This window comes from Maylandia zebra, linkage group LG13 (assembly GCF_041146795.1).
Source record: "Maylandia zebra isolate NMK-2024a linkage group LG13, Mzebra_GT3a, whole genome shotgun sequence".
Classification (NCBI taxonomy): domain Eukaryota; kingdom Metazoa; phylum Chordata; class Actinopteri; order Cichliformes; family Cichlidae; genus Maylandia; species Maylandia zebra.
The window spans coordinates 2,922,115-2,947,546 of NC_135179.1; the positions used below are offsets into that span (position 1 = coordinate 2,922,115).

General features: G+C 43.4%; 2 protein-coding genes across 3 annotated transcripts; both read left to right on the forward strand.

Annotated features, from left to right (window-relative positions):
• The first annotated feature begins 1,612 nt into the window (after window positions 1-1,612).
• On the forward strand, window positions 1,613-8,834 carry sult6b1 (sulfotransferase family, cytosolic, 6b, member 1). Its single transcript, XM_004570618.3, has 7 exons — window positions 1,613-1,907; window positions 3,059-3,171; window positions 5,290-5,379; window positions 5,694-5,820; window positions 7,399-7,493; window positions 7,577-7,733; window positions 7,858-8,834. The coding sequence occupies exons 1-7, from the start codon at window positions 1,712-1,714 to the stop codon at window positions 7,983-7,985; spliced, it is 906 nt and encodes a 301-aa protein (XP_004570675.2). The 5' UTR covers window positions 1,613-1,711; the 3' UTR covers window positions 7,986-8,834.
• A 1,557-nt stretch (window positions 8,835-10,391) lies between these two features.
• Window positions 10,392-20,051, forward strand: znf365 (zinc finger protein 365). 2 transcript variants are annotated; one of them, XM_004570620.2, is made up of 6 exons: window positions 10,392-10,753; window positions 11,569-12,230; window positions 12,313-12,622; window positions 13,093-13,264; window positions 13,489-13,535; window positions 14,747-20,051. In XM_004570620.2, exons 2-6 carry the CDS (start codon window positions 11,579-11,581, stop codon window positions 14,970-14,972), a joined length of 1,407 nt encoding a protein of 468 aa, XP_004570677.1. In that variant the 5' UTR covers window positions 10,392-10,753; window positions 11,569-11,578; the 3' UTR covers window positions 14,973-20,051. The 2 variants fall into 2 exon arrangements, with proteins under 2 accessions (XP_004570677.1, XP_004570676.1); XM_004570619.2 differs by having other exon boundaries at window positions 10,396-10,753; window positions 13,486-13,535.
• Window positions 20,052-25,432: the final 5,381 nt, after the last annotated feature.

Below are 25,432 nucleotides of genomic sequence, written 5' to 3' on the forward strand. Positions count from 1 at the left end.
ACTCATTGCCACCCATACAACAGTGCTGTCAGGGTCCTGGGTCTCCCCACCCAGCATGTTTAGTTCTTTGTGATTTTTGTATTATTGTACTTGTGTGAGTTGTTCTATGGTTTCTAGTTTCGATCCCTTGCCCTTCATGTTTCTCTGTGTCCCCTCTGTTCTGTGTAGTCTGTGTCTGCATGTTTGAGTTCCCCTCTGTGTCTCTCGGTTCTTAGAGTCCTCTGCCTTATGGTTTGTGTCTCTGTGTTTCTTAGTTGCTGTCTCCACTGTGTCAAGTTTGCGTCTCTGTGTCATACTTCCTGTTTTACTTTGAAGGTCCGTGTCTTATGTGAATGCGTCCTGCTTTGCTTGTCTCGTCAGTCCTGATTTCTCCCAGCTGTGCCCTCCTTCTGTGTCTCATTCCACTCGTTACTTCCCAGTGTATTTAAACCCTGTGTTTCTCTGAGTCAGTGTTGCGTCGTCCCTCATGCTGTGTGGATCTCCCTGTGAGTTTAGGTTGTCATTCTCCAGTTTGGGTTGCTTTTGTATGCTTTTCCCAGCCAGCAAATAAAGCTGTGGTTTTGAGTTCACCCCTTGTGTCTAAGAGCCTGCATTTTGGGTCCAATTCCTGCCTGCCACACAGCGATTCATGACAAATACAAGGACATTTTCTGTGAATAAATGAATTTTCTACACGTTTATCTTTTTATCTCCCGTCCGGCTCTGCAGCAATCACAGTTATTGTCTGAAGGACAAGAAAAATACCCAACAGATTTATTTTCCCAAGTAGGCCAGTACAGCTTTTGCTATACTGCTGACACGAAGGCAGACGAGTGAATCGCGTGTGGAGGACTGTTAGATAACTCACAGCCTCACCCACAGGGACCCGCATGGACCGGGGCTGAGCAGGGCGCTTTTCCTCTGGAGGAATGTAGCTGTGTATGCCCTCAGTGCAGCCACTGAGGCCTCTTTCTAAGAGACTGACACATAATAGCTTCCTGAGGTTTGTATGATAAATGAATGAGGATTAGCCCCGCCCACTTATAGCACGCTCTGCTCTTGGAGCCTGGCTCTCGTTTTGGCCTTGAAACAAGTTTTCTTAACTTTTTCGGTGTCCGGGAATTAGACACAGGCTTAAATAAAGGCTTCACTTGTATTCAGGTGTCAGGTTATGAAACCCCACAACTGGTTAGTTCTGTGCAGCAGGAGTGCAGTGATGGGCTGAGTTGGTCATAAGAGACAAATACATGACAAAAAAGACACGAATGCTTAAATGTGTTTCACTAAAGCAGCAGTTTAAAAAGCTTCCTGTGCCACTCGTCATTGTCGGCTAATAGTTCACATTTAGAGGATCGCTTCAGGAAGCTGTTTACAATTCACCGACCAGAAAGGAGCACAGGAAGCTCATCTGTAACGCTTGTGTGTGTGTGTGTGTGTGTGTGTGCGTGTGAGTCAGTCTGGCACCTCCATATGGTGAACCTTGTCCAGAGATCTCCATTCAGCCTTCAGCCACGCCTCCATGAATCCAGGGTTTTCTGCATATTTGTGTGTGTGTGTGTGGAGGGGGAGGTGCTTGATGCCTCCTCCTCCTCCTCCCGTTGTTCCTACTTTACACACACACCCTTTTTCCTCTGTGTCTCAGTTCTGCTTTCTCACTTTCAGCTCCAGCAGCGTCTGCAGCTTCTCCCGAGTTTCCTTCCTCTTTGAGTCTCTGCTCCGTGCGTAAGTCAGGATGAGCGGCGAGGGACCGATGGGCCCGCTGCAGGCCAAGATGCTGAAGGCGAAGGAGATGAGCGACGAGGAGAAGGTGTACAGATACAATGGTGTGCTGTACTCGACCCTCCTGTCTCCCAAGGAGCATTTAAAGTGTCTGGAGAAGATGCAGGCCAGAGAGGACGACATCATGCTGGTGGCTTACCCCAAATGTGGTGAGTAATGCTGATCGAGTCAAAAAGATCTGTTAATGAGCTGAAGATGAGAGCCTTTCATTTAAAAACGCCAACATGTTTTTAGTCGTGTTTAAACTCCATCAGACGGTGTGACCTCTGACCTATGAGCTTTCTAGGTGCAATCCCTGAACTCTTCACTCTGCAGCAGCCAGACTCCCTCAAGAGTGCACGACAATGTGCAATCAATCATGAGCCGACTACTCAGAGATGATTTAAAAGGCGAGGAAAAGGTTCACACGCCGGATATTAATCAGAGCAGGCAAACAAATCCAACAGGGAAACCAGCTGTAAAACAAAGACAGAGAGGAGGTCAACTTTAGGGGCAGGGCAAAGATTACAACAGCGGGAAACACGTGAAACCAGGAAGTGACGAGTCTGAAATGAGAGCACAAAAAACAAACAGACGAGTATCAGGGAAAAACGGGGAAGCCGCCACAGTTGAAGTTCGGGACCTCCTCGGCTCATTTTTACTTCCTTATTTTGTTCTTAGACAGCTGTGCATGACTAACAGCTCAACACTGATCCTTTTCCTCAGACGAGCAAAGGGATACCCCTCTCTGTGACATCATGCAGATCTGAGAGTATAAAAGCTGTGTGAGCTTTAGTCTCACAGGGAAACACTGAGCTCAGCATTAGAAACATGTTTAATGTGAACATTCACCACCACTTCATATCAAATCTACCAGGTTACAGCAAAAGTTGAAACTTGTTTTCTGTTGGAGAAACTTTTTAAAGGCCGTCAGTGGATGGTAGCTGAGTCTGCCCTCTGCTGGGACCTCTTAAAAACACTCTCCTGATGACTTCATGCTCTTGGCTGCTTATTTCAGGTCATATTGAATAAAAGGTTTTAGCTCAGTTAGTAAAATGTACATTTTTGGTCATTGAAGTGTCAGAAAGGATTATCCAATATATTCTCATTGACTAACAGCTGATGATTGACAAGCCAGTGAGCGTGCGGCTCTTTGGCTAATGTTCCACCAAAGCCAGCGTCATGCAAATATAAGCAAACAGATCTGCACAGAAACGACCAAAGAGAGCACGAAAGGGTTATAGGCCTTATATCTGTGTAATCTCTGCAATGATAGCACAACCGCACGTGTGTGTGTGCGTGTGTGTGTGTGTGTGTGCAGGTTTCAACTGGATGGTCGGGGTGATAAAGAAGATCATCACAGCGGCTACAGGCGTGAAGTCGGAAAGCAAACTCCCACCGCTGATCGAGTTTCATGGACCAGAAAATTTAAAGGTTGTGTGTGTGTGTGTGTGTGTGTGTGTGTGTGTGTGTGTGTGTGTTGTATAATGTATATGAGACACTAAAAATCAGTCATTATTATTACAGTTATTGTTAGAAGCCGGCCTCCTGTCTGCAGGTGTGCTGTACAGGTGAAAGGTTGAGCCGTGCAGAGCGCCTCTGTGTTTGCGTGACACACCTGCTCCTGTGCAAACACAGATACCATCTAACAGCGCGGGCGCGGCGACACGTCTGAAGCACTTGTGTGTGTGGTGCTTTTAGCTATATGATAAACAGGCATGGTTTAAGAAACTGGAAGGCTTTGCTCCAGGGGAGGCACATTCACTGTCTGCAGCGTTCGTGTCTCTCAGTACAGTTTATAGCCGTTACCTTCTGATGAAAATAAAGATGTCATTCAAACCCAGAAACCACGGAAGTGCATTTTCCCCTCATGCATTTTTCTTTAATGTGAGCTCATTTTTACTGTTAGGCTCCACTACAGTGGCTTTGCATGATTCGCTTCAGAATAATCTGCATTTATATCGTACTGGGCCGACTGTGGGCTAAAACCCTAACCCAGATTACTAATTTAACAGTCTGAACACTGATGTTTGTAAAATATGCACTAAAATAAGACAATATTTCATCAGCTGCTGCTACTGGCCGAGCCTTGTTCATTCAATTTAACAATTAAAAAATATAAACATAAAGTAATTAGCAATTATTCGGACTCTCTCAGTTCTATGTGACCGGGAGAAGGCTGTCCGTTTTCTCATCGTTACAATTTTAAACCAAAACACATCAAATAAATTAAAGAAGCAGGGCTCGTTGTACTGGAACCCCGGAGCACACATTGATGAGGAGCTGTGTGGATGTTATTTTACAGCACAGTACTGACGAGGTCCCTGATCCACATCTGGATTCCTGTCAGGCTTCTCCTCAGCGTTCAGTCACTGAACGTCTGTGAGCTGCTTCAACATTTTATGAGATAAAAGGTTTAAATCAGACCCCGAGATGAAGATCACATCTATGTAAAAACAGAGCAAAATGTCTTTTCAGTCTTTGCTTTCTTCAGGAAGTTGGTTTGTCTGCTCCCATGTGGAAGTCATTTAATAGGCTGATTCCTACACAGTTCATGTTTAGAGTATGGAGGCCTTTTCCTCAGTTTCTTTTGACAGCACTGATTTGATCCCAGAGTCGCCTGAGGAAGAAAAACCAGTAAAACCTGTGTTTAATAACTGCAAGTTAAAAAGTACAGTTAGATCACACGTGCCTGCCTAAAGTAGAAGAACTAATATATTTGTATGAAGTCATATTAGGTGAAAGGTTGGATTCAAGCACGCCAACTTAACTGTAATCAAACAGTTTGTGTAGTGAATATTTTAAAAGAATAAATCCTGAAACTACGTTTAAACGTTTGTGTTTACAGCTTGACTGCAGCTGAAATCACTTCCAGGTGTGACGTAATCATGTGAAGCAGCTGCTTTGTTTGTTCCTGTTTGGATTCACAGCATTTTCCTCATAATTTTCCAAAACTTAAATTCGGTTTAGCTGGAAATAAATCAAAGATACTTAAAAAATAAAAAAATAAAAAAATAAAAAAATAAATTTGTATTTATGTAGCACCTTTCAAGACAGAATCACAAAGTGCTGCACATAAGATTATAGCAGTCAACAAAGTCAACAGAGTTCAGCATTTTTGTGGTTTGACTCTGGGAAAAGCAGCCGATTGGCTCACTGAGGAGCAGATGTGATTCCCTGAAGGTGCTTTTTCACTTCCTGTTTGAAAGAAAAGGCACATCTGGACGTGTTGCAGCTGTTCAGTCACAAACGTGCAGACAGTAATTCATCGTGAGTAATTCACCCTGTAGCATTACAACCCTGACAAATTACAGCACAGGAAGCAAAATCCTTAAAAGCAAAGTCTGGAAATTCTGCAAATTTGCTTTAAGCAGACTGAATCGACCCAGAGAATGTGAAGCTGCAGACCTTTGGTACACTGGGTTCCTGAAAAGCCACACCCTGGGCCAAAGTGTTTGCACAAGCAACGCCTTCCCTGCTTTCACCACAACAAGACTCTAAGTGCATGTCACAAAATGTTGGGTAAATATGGTATGTTTTGTCCACCCTCAGAACGTGGAAGAAGCTCCTTCTCCAAGACTTCTGGGGGCTCACCTTCACCCCGACAACATTCCTGCTTCCTTCTACGAAAAGAAGACTAAGGTGAGTTTCACGAGCTCTGCAGGAGACGTTCAGCTGCATACTGCTGCCACAAGCATCTGTGTAAAACTCAAGCTCTCATTCCCACAACGAACTGCAGCTTTTCCAAATGTAACCCCAGGATTTAGATGCTTGGTTGATGACAGTGGAAACTCTGTAAGAAAAAGAACAGACCGACGCATGGACCCTGCTTTGAGGAAAAATGTGGCCAATGTTCAGAGTAGTTGTAACTGTTGTTCCCGTCTTTCTGTTCTTGTATCCTTTCTCTCCTCTCTCCAGGTCAATAAAATCTCATTTGTGTGGTTTTTCTTGCACAGATTCTGGTGGTCTTCAGAAACCCGAAAGACACAATGGTCTCCTTCTATCATTTCTCCAACAGCAACCCAGCGCTCCCATCCGCAAAGTCCTGGGACACCTTTTACTCCCAGTTCATGAGTGGAGAAGGTGAGCAAACAAACCGAGCATAATACTTATTAATGTGAGGAACGCTGGACACTCTGTGGTCCAAACCTTGTCCATAAAAATACCAGCTTTTGTTTCACTCTTTGATTTGGCTTCATAATCCTGAGCCTTGCTGCACTTGTGGCCTCACAAACAGCACATAGTGCTGACTCAGCAGGGTCACGGTGGAAATGTTGGATTGGTCCAAGTGGGGCAAAGAGCTGCTGTGGCCCCACTTAGTGAGTTTGCTATGAAGCACTGCAATAAAACAGTTAGTTTAGTTGCTTATCAGGCCTGGACTGAGCACAGAGATGCTTGTCAGAGTATAATAAACACAGATACCATAACCTGTAAGTAAGAGATTTATAATGTCTATTAAAAGAGAAAAAGTACAGAAGAAATACTCGGTCCAAGACTGTGAGTTTCTGTGATTCTGAAATTGGATTTAAAAAGAGCAAAAATTATTTAAAATAAATTCTTCTGACTGTAAAGAAAACTATCAACGAGTGGCACAGAAGTTACTGCCAAGAGTGTATTAAAAAAAGGCCTTGGTTAGCTTGAGACACCAGAGATTATTCCATCAGGTTTATCACTAGACAGTACTTGGTTTGCTAAAATTACTCAGCTTTAGGTGTGAAAAACGATTTAGTCAAAGGAGCTTGGAAAGAAAAGCGTCTGGACTTCTTTAAGTTGCTTGAAGACGTTTCACCTCTCATCCAAGAAGCTTCTTCAGTTCTAAGGTCAAATGGTGGAGAGTCCCAGATTTAAACCTAGTGGGAGTTTCCCCCCACAGAGGGACAAAAGGACCCCCTGATGATCCTCTAATCGCCTGAGCCAAGGTGTGAAAACGGGTGTGGGTCACAATCAGCCAAGGGTGAGCTCATTATGAAACCTGGCCCCACCCTGTCGTGTGATTTCCTGAGGTCAGATGGCCCAGGATGTGAGTGGGCGACTGGGGACCATGACCCTCGTGGGGACACTCCCATAGGCCTTAAAATCTGGGACTCTCCACCAGTTGCTTTTATAACTGAAGAAGCTTCTTGGATGACGCTTTTCTTTCCGAGCTCCTCAGACTACGATGACTGAGAACCTTCACAGACATAAAAACTATTTAGTTTAGCTTTGGAAGCTAAAAATATCTTGGTCAAATTTAGGCGTTAAGAATGGGTTAAGCAATAATTTGGTTACCTTTAGGTCCTAAAAATTACTTCAGAGCTTCTGAAAAAACTGTTTCTGAAGCATTAGAATGAATGAGATTATTGATTTGGAAATCAAGCCATCGTCAATACTGGGAAGAACCCTGACAATATGTTTTTGTGAAAAAATGACTTCATAGATTCAAATCGTTTTTGATTAATTCATTTGAACCTAGACCTGGAAATTACACGTCTCAAATTGAGATATTCTGATATGATATATATAATTTATTCAGATTAAAAAAATCTATAAAATTTGATTTTAAATCTGAAGACTAGAATTACAGAAGCATTTCTAACTAAGCATGGGAAAGAGTGGCTTCGATTTTGGGGGCCATCTTCTGACCTGGTGATTCATTAATTTTTTGTCATTGTTTGTGTGTAGTTCCCTGGGGGTCTTACTTTGACCACGCCTTAGGTTGGGAGAAGAAGATGGACGACCCCAATGTCATGGTCGTTACATATGAAGAGCTGAAACAGGTAAAGCTGCATTTGACATAGAACAGTTAGACACCGCAGGGGTTTGTGGTAATGTGCGGTAATGATTCTTCTGTTTCCCGTAGGACCTGAGCGAGAACATCCGTAGGATCTCCAGCTTCTACGGCTTCAGCCTGACAGAGGCTCAGGTGCAGCAGATCGCAGATGCGAGCACCTTCAAAGCCATGAAGGAAAGCTCCAGCAGCTCCCACGGCAATATGGGGAATGTCTTCTTCAGGAAAGGTGCCCAGAAAGTAGCGTAGAAAACGAGAAATGCATACTGTGATACTTAGCCAACATCTTATCAATCCTCAGGTGGAATCCAAATGCAGCTGTTTCACTTTGTGATGTTTGTGTCCCTGCAAAGGTGAGGTTGGAGACTGGAAGAACCATTTCACACCAGAGCAGAGCCGAGAGATGGACGAGGTCTTCAACAAACGTCTGGCAGGAACAAAGATAGGAGCCAAACTTAACTATCAAGCACACTGTCAGTAGGAGGAAGACACAGGAGAGCTTTGGGAAAAGGCATCTTTATGTGGGTTTACCTTTAATATTGTTAAACTTAAATTAGTGGATGAGGCTCAGTTCACAGCCAAAGACCCACTGTTAAAATCTCAAGTAAAACAAGCAGAAAAAAAGGGATAGAAAGAGGGAAAACCGATCTCATGATTCAAGCATTTTAACCCCAATATGCAAATGTAGTTTCAACCGAAGTCTGATTGTGTTGTGATTAGAACCTATTCTGCTCATTTCCAGCTCCATATTTCTATCCTTGGACTGGAGTAACTTTGCATTATTCACAGCACCAGTATTCAAGCAATATATGCACCACCCACTTCTCAATTTGAACATCAGATGGGGGTGGGGCTCCTGTGCCTCAGATGACCTCTTTTTGACATCATACAGATCCAAGAGTAGAAAAAACTGTCACAAACTGAGTGTTTATAGCAGTCTGCAACCGGAGCTTTTGACTGACAGGGATTATTGTATCTCATTATTTAAAACTCTGGTCAAGTTTAATATGAACATCCATCATTAGACCAGGAAATAAGGAAAACTAACTCAAACTAAAACCGCTTTTTGTTTCCTTTAAATCACATAAAGTAGATAAAGTGAGAGATGTTTGGTGTACTCCTGATGATTCAAATCAAATGAGCACACTCGTTCGAACGGCAGCTACCTGGAACCATGATGGTGCAGTTCAGGAAACACTCCTGTGGCTGATTCTGTGGCAATCAAACAATACTGTAAAACAGTCACATTTTGAGTTACATGTACATTACTACAAACAGCACATCGCTGGAAGATATCATTGCAATAAACAATAGATCTCTTTTGTCTTGACTCTGTCGGGTTTTTTATGATGAAACAATTTTAAAGTTTACTCTCGGGGGACATCTGAATGTTTTGAGGAAGTTGGATGACTTTAATCTTAAATCTCAAAAGTTTAGCTTTTCAATCTTAATTTAAGGTACAGTCAGTACTTTTTCTGGCTATTTTGTCTTTTTTTTTAAAAGCATACTGTATCCATAAATGTCCATGGAACAGTGTGTAATTAAATTATCCAACAAACTGTTCATTTTTGTATTTCCTGATCTTTTGCTAAGTGATGATATTATTCAAATATGTTCAAATGTAATTTGTATGAAAAGTATTTCTTAAACAAACTGTAGTAGAAATATACAGCCAGCTGTGGCTGGTAAGGGATAAAATCTGATGGTAATGTTTTTTATCTATGGCTGACAAAACCCTGTTTGTCCTATAACAGCCACCATAGCTGCAATAATACACTTAAATTGGGAGAAGTAAGAAAACAGAATTCAGCTGATTGCAACCTGCAATCTACTGACATCTAGTGGTGAAAAATTCTACATACTGAACCTTTAAGCTGTTTGTTTAATGTTGTGTTGAAAGTAACTGCTGTTACAAAGGAATTTTCCACTTTTGAGATAAACAAAGTATCTAAAAAGAAATAAAAATGATATCTATCCCCAGAAGTTAAGATATTGTGTTACAGTAGCCAAAACGAAGCTAATAAAATAGCTTCATATAAAATGTTATAAAATAATAAAAAGCTATTTTTGTAAAAATAAAAGATTGCTCGAAATGGTACAAATAAAACATAACAAAAAGTAAAAATAAGTAACATTTTAAATAAGACAGATTCAATGCTTTTTCTTTTTGGTCATTCTTACACATGTATTCACATGAAACGAACATTTGCACCCAAGTCCAGCGAGACCTGAAAACCAAAAAGAGTGAAGACACAAAAGCAGCAGAACAGAAAACACATTTACAGTCTTATTTAGTATACATAAGAAAATCTTTTATTATTATTATTATTATAATAATAATGGGTGGCTGTCGCTCAGGTGGCAGAGAGGGTCAGCCACTAATCAGAAGGTCGGTGGTTCGATCCCAGGCTGCCTCCTGGCTGCATGCCAAATATCCTTGGGCAAGATACTAACCCTGTGTTTGCCTACTGGTGGTGGTCAGAGGGCCCGGTGGCACCCGGTGGGGCCCGGTGGCGCCTGTGTCCGGCAGCCTCGCCTCTGTCAGTGTGCCCCAGGGCAGCTGTGGCTACAATGTAGCTTGCTATCGCCAGTGTGTGAATGTGTGTGTGAATGGGTGAATGACTGAATGTAGTGTAAAGCGCTTTGGGGTCCTATGGACTAGAAAAGCGCTATACAAATGCAGGCCATTTGACCATTTTACCATATAAACAAGAAAATGTTCAGGCAGAGAGTGAACATTTCAGAGGCTCCAGAGCAGTGCCAGAGTTCAACAGTCTTACAACTTGCTGGAAAAAGTTCCGCAGTTGTTCATGCACCGATTACTGCACTAGTTTTCACAGTGCATGTCAGTCTCATTGTTGGTGGTGATGCATCGCCATCCCAGCTTTCAGGTTTTTCCTGAGCAGTCATATGACAGCAGTAAAAGTAAAAAAAAAGAGGAAAACTTCTAATAAATACGTTTAAAACGGAAAAAGAAAGAAAGAATAAAAACCTTGAATATGAATAAATGAACAAAACCAACAGTTTCGCCCGCACCCTGGACGGAAGTGACGCATTTGATCTTATTTTGAAACGTTTTCCCGGATGTGGCTGGTCAGCGGCGCTGCTAGCTTGCTGTCTGGTCCTATGTGTCCTGAATGAATGACATCATGCAGGCTGCTGTTTGCGTCGGGCTGCGAGCGGACTCCTTCAGACAGTAACGGGTCATCTGGGAGTGTCATCTGAAGGCAGCCGTTAAAGCTGCGCGCGGTAAGAGAGTTTAAATCCTTCCGCCGTGATTCAGCGATTGTTTCGGTCTCTGCTAACCCGCTTGGCTAGGCTAGGCTAGCAGCTGCAGCCAGGTAAAGCTAACGGTGCAGCTTTGTGATAACGACAGGTACCTGTTGTTCAGACTCGGGATCAAACAGACTCTGAGGGGGAACCGAGGGGGAAGTCCTCTCCGTTTGTGCTCAGCCGGTCCGAGCTCACTTAAAATCACATATTTTCGGTCTATATTAACTACAAACACAATAATCCTCCAAGGTAACAGAAACTTAACATTAGCCCAGGTGTACATGACTATGTATATGTGTTTAAAACCCCCAAAACAAAACAAAACAAATAAGCTGTGTAAAATGAGGCTTTCATCGCCCATAATAATCTTTTTTGTCTTTTTATTGTAAAAAAGAAATGCACTGCACATTTAAATAAATTAAATAACTGAATTGAAACGAGGATGTGATGTTGCACTGTGTCTTTGTGGATCTACAGAAACCATATGATAGACTGTCAAGTATGTGAAGGTGGTGCAGGATATGTATGAGGTGGGGTGTGTGAAGGGCTGACAGGTGGGTTTACATCAGGGGTCTGATCTGAGCCCCTTGTTGTCTGCAGTGGTGATGGACAGATGAGGTCAGGCAGGGTTATCTCTAGACACCCTAAAGGTTACCAAGTTTGTGTCTGCTGTAAAGTTGGACATTCTAACCTGGGAGTCTATGGAGTGGGTGTTTGAGCTAATGCAGCTTTTGTAGTCAGTAAATTAGGGTCTTCAGTCTTTCAGCACTAATCCCCTCCGTACTTCTCAGGTGTAAGGTGATGCAGCAGAAGTTGTGTTCCCGAGGTTCTGGATCCTTCCTTTTAGAGAGGAACGGCCAGGCCTGCGGCGCGATTGTGGACACTGTCACTCCCTGTGACCTCCCCTTCCGCTGTCCCCGCTGTGGCGAGCAAGAGCGTTTCCACAGTTTGGCTTCCCTCCGCGCTCACCTCGAGTACCGCCACTCGTATCGCTCACCAGACATGGTCACTGAAGGGTTCAGCATTACCGGGAAGCTCCCCGACCCGCTGACGGCAGCTATCCCGTGGCACGACATGAGCCTCCCGACGCGTAGGGGGCAGCAAAGTACAGGGAGGCCACCTCATGTCCGCTCTCTCAGCGACAGCAGAGACAGCGGATACCTCCACTCATATGGGTCTGCGAGGAGGCGCACCCAGAGCGTTGGGGTAGGGACGCAGGCGGAGGAGGAGGAGGACGAGGAAATCGATGTGGGGACAGAAGACGAAGATGTGGAAGAAGACGAGGAGGATGAGGACGATGAGGGTGAAGAGAGAAGTGGAAGCAGAAATGAGGAGGATTTGAAAACTTCCTCAAAAAAGTCAGACCATCACCACATCAACCACCATCACATACTGTTCCCCCCACTTGGCCCTCCACCGGACCCAGATCTGGACCTGGATCTGGATCTGACTGGTGGGTTTCTGGAGCAGAGTGTTGCAGTATCAGAATACATCTGTTTTTTGCAGTAACGTCTCGTCTTGTTTGCACCTACCAGAGCATAACTCCTACTCCGGTTTGGAGACGGCAGCAGCCTCGGCTGCAGTGCGGCAGCGGCTGGCCAGCATTCTGAGGGCGGCCGATAGCACCATGCAGCGCCGGCTGGCCAGGGTGAGCACCGAGCTGGCTCATACCGACACGGAGCTCCTGTGTGAGCGTGCTCACTCACAGCATCTGGCCCAGGAGAGGCAGGAAGTTGCAGACAAGGAGAGGTCGCTTAGCCGACAGGTGGATGTGGCTGTGATGGTTATTGCCGCGTTGAGGGAGCAGCTCAACGCCTCAGAGAATGAGCTGGAGCGGCGAGAGAGGTGAGGCGGGCAGGATCTCACTGATGTGGTCTGGAGCAGCGGTCCCCAACCCCCGGGCCACGGACCGGAGTCGTTTGGTACTGGGCCGCGAGAGTTGAGGTTCGGGGGTGAAATTTATGTTTTCAGGGATTTATTCTTTTGTTTGTTAAGAATAAATCTTCATTTTTTTTTGGTACCAGTACTGGTTTTATTTTGTTGTATTTATGCGCGACACCTTAAACGCCGGTCCGTTAAAATATTGTCGACCATAAAACGGTCCGTGGCGCAAAAAAGGTTGGGGACCGCTGGTCTGGAGGATGTGCCAGGTGGATGGTGCTGGACTCCAGGGTTGCTCCTTGTCTCTGATCCTGTTTATGATATTCATGGACAGGATCTGAAGGTGCAGCCCGTTATTTCCCTTTTGCCTCTCTTGCATAGCTGGGGGTGAATGGTATATTTAAGTTATGAATTGGGTGATTTTTGCTTTGCAGGGAAGTGTTAACCATCCAGAAGTTTCTGGAGGCGGCGGTTCGCCAGGAGACGTGCGGCAAAGTTCGAATCCAGCATTTCATCGAGAATCTGCTGAGACGTATCGCTCTGGCCGAGAGGCTGGTGGAGTATTACCAGGTCAACGGTAGTCCGCCACAGTGCAACCACTACAAGGTACTGTCTTTGGTTGTTTTTATTCATTCATTTATTTATTCTAGTTGTTTTGTAAGTCTTTGTGTTTCTTTATGTCATTTTATGTTTGTTTTTTCAGCTGCTTTTAAATAACTTTTACACTGACAGACTGAATTGATCCTGACTTTTCCAGTTATGATGTTTTACTGTGGTGGGTTATTGCTCTGATGAAGGCCTGATTCTTGTGATTTTTATGACCTCAGCAGCACCAGCAGAAAACTGATAACGGCCCTCACAGAATAACTAAGAGCAGGTGAGTCCATCGTTACTTTGAATAAACAGTATTAGCAAATTTTCAGACTGAAATCAAGGAGAAATATTAAAGTGTTAACTGGACACAAACAGGTTGAACCTTATACTTATATTATTAAATACTGCTAAAAAATGTAGGATTTAAAATCGTATTAAACTCTGGCCGCCCTTCTCTGAGCCTGGTTCTACTGGAGGTTTCTTCCTGTTAAAAAAGAGTTTTTCCTTCCCACTGTCACCAAGTGTTTTCTCATACAGGTTTGTCTGATTGTTGCGGTTTTCTCTGTATAATTACATCATAAAGTGCCCTCAGGTGACTGTTGTTGTGAATTTGTGCTATATAAATAAAGTAGATTTGAATCCATATTTGTTCCTCTGAAAGTGCAGCATTACAGCAGCTGTTTCCTTTTCCTCTTGGCTTTTTATTGCAAATCATTTGAATTTGAGCTGAGAGGGAGGAAAGTCGTCAATAACCGATGGGGTGTAGGTGTAAAAAGGTTTGTTGCTCAGCAGGAACTGGCCTCTGACAGAGCAGGTAATCTGCTGCTGTTGGTCTAAATCAAAGTCAAAATCATCCAGGAGCTTTCTCGTGTCATCTGTCGGGTTTCTCTGTGGTGTTCTCATGTTTAATTCATGGCTCAACATGGGATGCTTTGTGCTTTCGCTCAGTGACTGCAGAGGGATTACCACACTCTCTCTGTGTGCGCTCAGGTCAGATGCTGTTTATCTTCAAAGGTTCTTGTTGAACTTTGTTCGTCGTGTGAGACCAGCTGTTCGGTCCAGCGTGTCCGTAAAAACCGACTAATGTTGCACAGCAGGTTCTGTCTGTTTTTGCAGTTAGATGGAAGTTTGTCATTTTTGAAAGTTTTCATGTCTTACCTGATCGGGTTACTCTTGTGTCTTCGATGTAAAGTTGCTGAACATAAAAGGATGTTTGGTGCATTTTTCTTTCTTGTTTCGTGTCAAACTCATAAGGATTTGTTGAGCTTAAAGAGATCATCGGTGATGCAGGTGAAAAGGCAGCATTTGAGGTGCTGATGGTCTCCAGGCTGGACACCAACCAGGGACAGTTCTGGTTTATCATCAGTGTGACTGGCTACCCGCTCCTACTGTGTAAAATGTAATTGAGGCGTGAGTGTTTCCATCATATGAAGTTAAAATGACAGCTTCCTTCTCTTGTTTGTTTGTTCGTTCATGTCTGAGTTTCGTCTCCAGGTCAGCAGGAGGTCAGCTGTCCTCGTCTGGTCTCGCTGACAGCAGAACTCAGTCCTCGTCCCAGTTCGGCGGACGTCCTCCGTTCTCCAAACCAGGCGGAGACCGAGATCGGGAGCGGGAACACCGGGAGCGCCTAGCTCAGTCATCCCGGCTGTTCTGCCGGCCTGAACACAGAGACGACATCTGGAACCATCAGCGGCGCCGGTCCGCTGGGTACGAGGACTAGACCAGCAGAGAAAGACCAGAGGGAGGGGTGTCAGGGGGCAAGACTTTATCACACGGTGACTTCATTCCAGTACGTTAACCTATGGAAAAGTAGCTCCCATCAACATCAGACTTCTTTTACACCACTTCTCATCTTAAAGCTGGATTTGTTAGTCTGACTCCCAGGAGTCCAAAAGTTAAGTATTCAAATACTAAACAGTAATAAATTTGACATGAATATTTTTGTCATTGCAAATTTAGACCAAATTTTCTAAAATGATTTTAAAAAGGATTTTTTGTATCTGGCAGATTATTTAAAAATATTTAATTATTTATACTTTAGTGCTTCTCCTCCTGAAAACTCCATAAATGACCCGTGGTCTCTAATAATAATGGAGGGAAAACTATATATAAAAGATGGACGTAGCTTCCAGGTCTGAGAAGTGGTGCCAGTGTGGAAGTGCCTTAAACCTGCATTCTTTCTAATGGCCAGCAGGGGGCGGAGTCTGATGACAAGAAGAAGGCTATGTCACCATTAAAGGTTCTGCTTACTTGGTTTTTGACCCAGTGCATCCAGCTTTTACATAAAATCTATTGGATAAAATAATTCTGAAGATGATAACAGATTATCATGGCTCCTTCCTCCGAACAGGGTTTACAACATAAAGCAATAACAAATATGACTCCATGAGCTCTTTGCATCAGACACATTCCACTTTTAATTGATTGCTGTAATTTTGGTACTTTTCCATAGATTATTAAACTGGAGTGGAAGTGTAAACTGTTACACTTGGTTCTTTTTCCTTTGGATGTATGACTGGGTAAACCTTCGATATTGAAACATAGAACTGAATTCTGTCTGTTAAGTATAATAGTTCATTTTATCTTCAGGTACAAAGGTGTGCTTTCTATTCGTCTGTTGATTTATGATTTAATGCCCGTCTGATCACAGAATTTGAATTTGACGCCTGATGACACGTCCTCTCCTCTGGTCAGACCTTCACATCCTGGCCTGGTTCGCTCGAAAACTCCTGATCAGTCAAGTTATCGTGTCTCTGCCTGTGCTTTCTAAGCCAAATCATCACCCGGGACCATCTCGATAGTTTAAGATTTGTTTAGTCTGTTATTGTTCAATCACATCTTAACAGCCCATCACAAGTGAAACTTTGGCTTTCTGCTGAAGGAGGAGGTACAAGGAGCTAAATTCTTACTATTCCAAGAGAAATCCTGGGTCCTTGCCTTTGCATGGTGCACCCAACTCTACTGTCTATCCTTTCTAGCATTGACTGTTTTGGGCTGTGCCCAACTGGTTCCATGTTTCAAGGCTGCTTCAAAGGTCTGGTTTAAATCCTTTTCCGCTCATAGTCTGGGCTATTCCTCTCCAAGGGAGGATCCTGGTATGTAAAGGGTTTGCATAGCCACAGTCCTTTTTCTTTGCTTGATGGAACCAAATTCAGTGCCATTGTAGTCGTGGCTATTTCAGGTGATACCCAACTCCAGCTCTTTTGGGCTCCACCCATCACCATTACCCCTGGTTTGGCTTTGATAGCTTCTGGGCAACGTTTATCACTTCTAGTTGTCAGTTTTTATTGAGGTTACTCAGAAAAGAAAACCAAACACACCCGGGACCTGTTTGCCTTGGAAAACTCTAGCAGGGTTTTTTTCTCAAACAGTGATGTTCCCAGGATCACAGAGGCACACAGCCCTCTTCACCAGCATAATGAGGTGATTCTTCAGTGAACGTATCTGGGAAAATGTATATCTGAGAATCCCATTCCCGAGTAAAGTGATAATAAGACTGAGGGTGATGTGGTTGATTGCAGTAAGCTGTTGATGACCACCAGTTTAGTTTGTACGAAGAGGAATCGGCTGAGGTGGTTTGAGCAATTAGGATGGTCCTGTAACACAGGACCCACACACACGACTGGGTTGTGCTTGAACTGTCCTTTATTGAGCATACAACGTCTTTCTTTCTGCGGTTTTTGGCACCAGCCTCGGACACGCTCTGAGTGAAGTTGATTTTCAGTAACGCCTCCTTGTCAGCACTGATTTGGTTTTTAAAGCACAGGCACAAGTTCGATGATGCCAGACCCGGGTCAAATCTGTTCAGCATGTAGCTGAGAGGAGTTTCCTTCGAAGATCGATCTGCTTTTGATGCATAGAGAGGAAAGATGACAACAGGTGATAAGTAAACATGGAGGAAACCGCTTCCTTCTACACTACTCAAATAAGGACGAAATGTTGCAGAAATGGGCGATGATATTTTAGCGGTGGGTTTGATGTGGTGCTGACACGCTGCCGCCACCATCTCGACTCCACCCCACTGGACTCTGGGTGTGGACACTTGTTGGAGTAAAATGATCTGTAGCTGCTCGGTTGCCTGTCTCTTATCATAACACCGAGGGCAGGGCAAAATGCGGGACCTCGATATCGTGTCCTGAGTCATTACTGCGACGTCTGTAGATGATGTCACATGTCCTAGACGATGACGCCCATTGCTAAGATGTTTTAACTTCACTTCTAAGGAGCTGTCATGCTATCCATCGGTGAGAAACTTACCGACCTGCTGCCAAAGCAGGATTTCATCAGTGGTGTGGCGGACTTAGAAAAACTAAAACAGCACAACTTTTTGGACGGTTTGTCCCATTTCAGACAATCTGAACTGAAAAAAGACCCGAAGGCTTGTTGGCGTAGCCGACGCCCTTTAGTGGAGACGATTGAAAATAGTCCCCAACAAGTGCAGATGCATTTGGAGAGGCTTGCTTTTTTGAATATAGCTGTCCAGGTACATGAAGGAGCGCTTTGGCCCAGGTCTGGAGGACGCCACACACTTAACGAATGTATGAGTTAATTTATAGCTCACAGTGAAGCGACGCCGTGCTTCAAGTCCCGACGTTTCGGGCTTTAGCTCGCGCTCCTTCACGTCTAAACGGGTGGAGATTCTCCAATCACACACGAATGACGTCACGTCAGCGCTTTCATCCAAAGTGACTTAACAGTGCCGTGAATGCGTACAGTCCATTTGCAGTATTCTTAACGACTCACGACGGCTTGTTTAACAGAATCATTCCTCGATCCGTTTACATTTCTGCACTCATCTAATGTTAGAATGTAAATGTAAAAAAGGCAGTATTTGGTGTAAACTGTATCTTTGCTGTCGTCGGTTTAGGTTTTGTTGATGGTGTTGATATTTTATATACAGAGCTGTTACATGTCATCAAGTGGAGGTGGTGGTCCTACAGTAGTATAACTTGACCGGACTTTTGTATGACTTGCAAATAGAAATCATTTTATGTCTAACAGGGTGCAGGTTCTGGAAACATTTCAGTATTTCCTAAATTATGTCATGCAAATTCGTCTTGGAAATATGTAATTATGGAAGCATATTACCCTGCTGCTGCTGAGGCGCTACAGCATGAAATCTGTATTATCTATTATTCTCTCTTTCTTTCCAGTTAGTCGGTGTGAATTTGACTTTCGATTGACCTTGTCAGATCTTTGAGAATTGAGCTTCCAGGCACTCTTTTTGAATTTCAGATTTACTAGAATATATTTAAAGCCAATTATATGTTTGTGTTTTTATTGGAATCAAACTGAGATGTGAGACGTTTGGTAGTAATGTAGAGTATATCTTTGATATTAATGTCCTGTGGTCAAAAATTGGATTCGTGTCCCTGAAACGGTATTCTTGAATTTCGCCGCTTGGAGAAACCTGATGCTGATAGGTTTGGATAAACCGACCACTGAGCACTGCTGTTGTTGACATAAAAACCCCGTCTCTTGATGGGCATTAAGCTTAGAATCGGGGAGTGATCCAAACCATCCAGCACCACACTAATGACTAACCTCATGCTGTGGACGGATCTTCTCAGATGTTCTCTCGGCTGAAGTTTGCCTCATTTTTTTAGCATCTTTTTCCTGCCGTAAGTTGCCATCTGTCTCTGGCCATCGGAGACCTTCATCATGAACAGTTCAACGTCATCCTCTGTCTGCCATCTGGTAATGTGTTCATATCCTGGTAGAAGCTTGCTGCATGGTGTCTGGCAGGTCTCTGGATATGAAACATAACGGTATTCTTGGGAGACATTACGGCTTTGTAGCTCATGATTTGCTGCTGTACGGTCATGTGACAGTCAATAAGTGGTTTTTCACTCCCGTTGGTAAACATTCAGTGGCTCTGTGCACGTGCGGTTCCTCCACCTACAAGTTGCTGAATTTCATGAAGTTTCTCGAGGTTTCTGGCGACTTCCTCTTCCTGTGTGGATGCCACTTTACTCTGCCGGTCAGGGATGACGTACCAGCTTTAAGTTTTGGGTTTTTTTTATTCAGACAACAGCAGATCTCTTGGAAGTGTGCGGGCGTTGGGTTCGACTCTGAACTGCTTCCTGTTTTGTATTTGGAAAATGGAAGAAGATGCATGAAGCAGCCCTACTACTACTACTACATATGTAGCTATTGTGTTACTGTGAAAGCATGCTTCATATGTAGCAAAAAAATCCTATAAAATACTGTTATCTTGTACTACCATGTGTACTTTTGTAGCAGAGCGAGGTCTATTTTAATGGTATTTGAAGGAGAGTTGCACTAAACCATCCAAGAGAGCTTCGCTTGGCACTGTTGGATGTCTTTCGATGGGAAGAGGGATGTATAACGGACAATCAGCAGGGTTCGTGCACAGGTTTGAAAGAGTTTTGAAATGTTTGGGGTGATCGATGTGCAAGAGGCGGTTCAAGTGTGCAAGAAAAGAAAAGTATTGTACCTGATGTATTGTTTGTTTGAATATGACTCTCTGCCTTTCTTGCAGTAAGGTGGTAGAGGTGACGTTAGCTTTTCTGTTTGCGTAAAACTTCTAGCAGCAGCGTTCTGTTTGATATTCTTGATTTCTCAACTTTTGTCCGTAGGGATTTCATTTGCAGAAGTAATCTCTAGGTTTGTGCCTTCACTCAAGAACTCTGTACTCTGTAAAAAAACAAACTTAAAAAAAAAAACACTGTGCAAAAATGCAATACTGTGAAGATCTGGAACACTTTATGTTGAATCCCGTCGGTCGGTATGTGTGATAGCCATCGAAGATTAAAGAACAAATATGACGCCAAGACGAGATCTGCTGTTTTGTCTGTTTTTCTTTTATAAAAGATCATTCAACAGAAGTCTTAAAAAGGGGGTCAGTTTCATGCTTCATGTTCATGCTGTGCAAGTTTAATGAGTGATTAATGACATAATGAAGTTATTGCTACATTAGAAGTGATAATGATGAATGAGCCCCTCGATACGAGGAGACAACATTTCTAGAACATTTAAAAAAAGCAGCGAGGGGTGCATTACCAACCGCTGGCTGTTTGTGGTACGCCTGCAGGTTTATGACCTCCCACTGTGCAAGTTCTTCCTCACCAAACAAGCCTGTATGAGCCTCGCTTTGTCACGGCCATGATGTCGCAGAGATGTTGGAAGCATTAAATTGTCCAAAGTTTATTGCAAAACTAACCCATTAATATTAAGACGACTCGTGTCATGAAGCTCCTGAAACACAGATTTTGTGCTGATGTTAAAGCCGGAGGAGTTCTGCAGCTGTGGAGTTACTGAGTCAGCCAGGGTTGGTCACTTTTACGCACCTCAGCAATCGGTGACCTCACTCTGTAACTCTAGTCTGACACTTACTGGCTGAGCTGCTGTACTTCAGCTTTGCAACTGAACCACTTACAGCGTATCAGGGAGGAAATTCGTTGAGCTGACTTATTGCAGCTGTGGACCATGGTGCACCTGTGGCAATGGGACTGGGAACGCCTGCATTCAAAGATTATGAGGTGTGACCTAATAACAGTGTACCTGCGAAAAGAAGAGGTAAGTGCAAAGCTAGCATGGCCTACAGATCCCCAACATCCAGATGCACACATTCAGAATAAATTTCAAGCAAGCCTGAAAACGCTGGGAAAAGATGAAAACAAGCAGATTTGTGTGTTTTTGAATGTAACGTTTCCAACATGAAAGTCTTCTGACTGTTGGAAAACTTCTCCCAAGTCTCTGTTCGAGTTAACCAAAGTAACCGACCTGTAGTTATCCAACTGTTTTATGGTAGTACTCGTATCTGGCCACTTGGTGTCACTCTTCTCACATAAATACAGGTGTGGCACCTTCGCTACTTCTTTGGTTGCTATTCTTGCATTTCCCAGAATGCCTTCTGTGAATGTTCAGGCTGTTATCCTCGCAGTAGATGACGGGAGACGTTTCTAAAGCTCTGTCACGCCCGCTCATCGTTACAGGTTATGTCCTGTAAACACCATAAATCATTACAAACTGCTTAGAAACAGGCGACTCATACGTGCAGCAGAGTCACAGAAATGAAACGAGAGAGTGGCGTAAAGTCTGTAAACAGGTTTAATGTCTTTACGGTGTTTTGTTAGGAATAAGTCAAGATTCCTTCATTAAAAACAAGCCCAGGGGTTCTGAACCTATGGCCCGAGGGCCAGAATTGGACCGCTAAGAGTCCAGCCCGGCCCACTGCGTGGCTCTGGAAGGGAGGGCACAGATTTTAAAATAAGTGGTAGTAAAATACTTTCAATATTTTCATTAAAGTTTTTAGGTAATGGATAAAAATTTAAATGATTGTAAAAAGTTCCTTCTTTTTTACTCTCTGAAAAAAAGTAATATTTTTCATAGAAAAGACTTTTTCCTTTGCTTTATTATTTAAGGAGAATCTGGGAATTTGAACCATTTTTCAGGAATTTTGCACATTTATTTTTTAACATTTAATCCAGAAACATCAGGCTGACAGATTTCATCCATTTACTGCAACAGTATTTCTTTATCATATCGAAGAACTGAGATGTATTGTTGGGATTTCACTTTTTTTTCTTCTATCACGATATCTGAGACAGAAAAGTGGAGTTTAAGGTCAAATTGGGCTGAATGAGCCTCATCCGTGGTTTAGACATTTCAGTTTGTCAGTGTCTTGTCAGATTTATAGATCAGTGTAAATGAAGATCTGTTAGAGGGAGCTTCTTCCATATGATGGTGCTGACATGACGACTCCAGGAAATGTTTTTAACTTGAAAGAAATAGGGGTTAGAAGAAAAATCTGTTTATGAATTTCTGCAGGTATGAAGTGATAAATTGTAACTTTTTATATTCAGACATATTTTTGTTGTTCCTGTGATCGTGTGATGTGTGTGAACAGGGCATGGTGGGAACTTGCACAGTGGTCGGGATGGAAGAAACCAGCGGTTAGCCACAGCTCATTCCAACCCCCCTGGACTCTGGGGGGCTCGTCTGCCCGCCTCTCTGTCTGTGAGGACATATGAACATGATTAAGATGACAGCTCTGTTTCTTTTTTCATCTTTCTGATGATTGTTTCTCAAGTCCAAGATGTCCAAAGAAGCCGGAGGCAGAGCACAGAAATACTCTGTGAGGCTAAAACGCTGTCCTGTTTCTCACGTCCGTCCAAAACTCTGAAAACAGACGGAATCGTAGTGAAGATGCTGGCTTCACGTGAGGGTGGACTGTGAACAACAGTAAACGTGATCGGTGTGCCGTGAGTAAAAGCATCGATGCGTGGGCCCGAAACATGAAGCTTCATAAACTGTAGTTCCTCTAGTGTCCACATGAGGCTCCAAAAAGCGAGCCAGTCCCCCAGCTACAGTAACTGGACCTCTGGTCTGTACTTTTGGAGACTTTTAATCCAGTACTTCGGTTTTCCGTGTGCTTTACTGCATTAACAGAAACCTGTGCTCTAGTTTGAGATTTAAGGATTTTCTTTGCCTGATTAATAGTCCAATTAGGGGAGGCTGAGCAAATCATCTAATTGGAAGGTTGCAGGTTCAATTCCTGGCTGCTTTGGTCTAAGTTTCCTTAGGCAGTATACCAAACCCAGAGTTGTTCCTGATGCACTCATTGGAGCATCAGTGTTATAACTAATTCATCACTCTGCATTTAAAAAAATTAAGTTCCCTAATAGAATATCCGACATGTCCAAATTCAGTTACGCTGAGTTTAAAAATGCCAGTAAATGTATTCAGTCGTGTAAACGGTCCATCAGCGTGTATTGTGTATTGTTATAGTTTGCATAGTTTCATAGTCACTGCAGCAGGACATATTTTAGGCTTCTGAGCTGTCAGCGAACAGTTTCCACTCATCTGCATCACTCTCACAGCCCAGCGCACCCCAAAGACCTTCAACAACAACAACACACACAAGGTCATCGTGCATTTCAAACACTGGATTAAGATCGGTCTTGTGATGCCTGTAAAAAGCAAATTTGGCTCCTGGAGGCAGGAGGTTACTCTCACTGAGCCGACAGCTGCTTCCTCTGGCAGATCTCATACTCAGTCATTTAACTCTGGCTAAGTGAGTAACTGATGAGCTCCAAGGGGATGGATCTTCAAAGTCTTCATCACCAGAATAATGTGCATCTGGAGGCAAAACATGACCATCAAGTTATCCACACACGCCCAACACACTGAATCAGGTGTCATAGGTCGTCTTGGTTTTCTGGTTTCAAACCAAAATAAGTGAAGCATTCGCAGATGAAAGCTTCGCGATCGTGTTTACTTGTGTCACATCTGCAACGGGTGTTATTTATGACATCAGCGACCCCAAATTAGTAAAGAACTAGTGTTAGATTTGATACAGCAAATATAATCACTTAAAAATCAGAAAACACAGAACTGGAGAGGACAAAACACTAACGGTGAGACTCAAAGAACTGGAGAAAGTGTTTATGTCCACGTTTTATAAACCATATATGATCCAACAGCTGCTGAAGTAAACCATCTGTTATGGCCAGGATGGCCGGTGTGTTTAAGGTGTGGACCCAAAATCAGACACACAAAGGACAGGACGAAAGTTAAAAAGCGAGCCATTTATTCAGGCTCATGAGAAACACAAAAAGCAAAGGTGAACTATAACAAGAACTCGGATAAGCAAACGATGACATGAACCTGAACCGAAGCTTGAAAATAATCCTGCGAATTGAAGAACACGATGCTGAACAGAGGAAGACAGAAGACGATACACAGGAGGGCAATGAGGGAAGTGAGAACACCTGAAGAAACACAGCTGACACAAATGAACCTGAACAGCAGGGAACACTGAACATGGAACAGCAGACCCTTCAAAGTAAAACAGGAAACTTAAAAGAATGTGGACAAGACAACATGTAAGACTGCACAGAGGACAGGAAACGACTCAGGAGACAGAAAAAACATAAACTAGACCAAAACTCAACTAAAACAAAGTAATAATAACAAAAATGTAACATTTTCTTAATGTTTAATAAGCAGAGAGAATTCAGAATTCGCAGCCCCCTGACAGCATCTGATGGTGTGAAGACAGTTTGACATAAATCAGTGCAGAGCTCACAATTTGATTAAGCAGCCACTTCAAAGTTGAATAAAGATGTATATTGACAGAGTCACTATTCTGTCACTTTGCTTAATAAATAGTAAATACTTGGATCATCGTGTCCACCACATGTCTGTTTTCCTCCCATCTGAACAGAAATTCTTCACATGAAGCATTTGTTTCTATTTCTGCTTCTTCTCCTGGTTTTTGACCTACATCAGCACCATCTGCGTGTTGGGAAAAACCATCCGGCTGTCGATCCTGAGGCCACGGCAGAATGTTAAATGTCTTGTTATGTTATGGTTCCTAACTGTGCTCCAGCCTGTCAGTAAATACTGCAGGCTGGTGTTGATCTTTCATGGAGAGAGTAAACACAATAACACGGCACTTTGACGTCACCGCGGAGGCTCGCACGGCCCTCTCAGTCCTCTGCGCTCCGCCGTGAAATCGTGGCTTTGACGTAGGGAAAAAGGACGCTGTGTGAAGCGGCCGGTCGGCGTATCGCCGGACGCATCTACAGATTGTAACCGTGGCGCCTGGGCCGTGTGGGCTGCAGATAACAGGTTTCTGGGAGCACAGACACACAGCACAGTTGTTGTTGTTGCTCTGATACAAAGGAGACATGCGTGAGGCTGACTTCAGAGGCAGCATTCATAATGCAGCCTCTGACCGACGCTGTCACTTCCCAGCATTTAGGAATCAGTCTGAATTATACGTCTCAGTACTTTAATACTACCTGTAAACGAAAGCTTTGTGTTTTTTGATTGAGTGTTTTAAATAAGTTCTTTTAAGCTATTTAAAAGGAGGTGATGTTGTACTTTTTCAGATCTTTGGAGCATTTTAAAAGAAAAGTGATGAATACTAGACCTTATTTTTATTATTTCAAAAGAAATAAACAGTACTATTAAGTGTTGTAGCTTTGTGTGTTCATACTTGGTGCAGGTAACGCTGATTCTGACGGAAAGGTGTCAGTATACACAGATCATTACAGTTCATGGTGTTTGAACTGCACCACCAATGAGCCCCTTAGCATCCAAACTGGACCCCAGAAGTAGTGTGATACTTTGGGCCATGTCCTGCTGGGAAACCTTGGGTCCTGCCATCCATGTGGATGTTTTCTAACGTGCAGCACCAACCTGAGCATC

Bases quoted from the DNA above. Each gene is read 5' to 3' on its own strand.
- znf365 (XM_004570619.2), top strand. From the start codon at position 11,579: ATGCAGCAGAAGTTGTGTTCCCGAGGTTCTGGATCCTTCCTTTTAGAG. The intron at 12,231-12,312 runs GTGGGTTTCTGG...TGCACCTACCAG, and splicing joins CCTGGATCTGGATCTGACTG to AGCATAACTCCTACTCCGGT. The intron at 13,536-14,746 runs GTGAGTCCATCG...TTTCGTCTCCAG, and splicing joins CACAGAATAACTAAGAGCAG to GTCAGCAGGAGGTCAGCTGT.
- sult6b1 (XM_004570618.3), top strand. From the start codon at position 1,712: ATGAGCGGCGAGGGACCGATGGGCCCGCTGCAGGCCAAGATGCTGAAG. The intron at 5,821-7,398 runs GTGAGCAAACAA...GTTTGTGTGTAG, and splicing joins CCAGTTCATGAGTGGAGAAG to TTCCCTGGGGGTCTTACTTT. The intron at 7,494-7,576 runs GTAAAGCTGCAT...TGTTTCCCGTAG, and splicing joins CATATGAAGAGCTGAAACAG to GACCTGAGCGAGAACATCCG.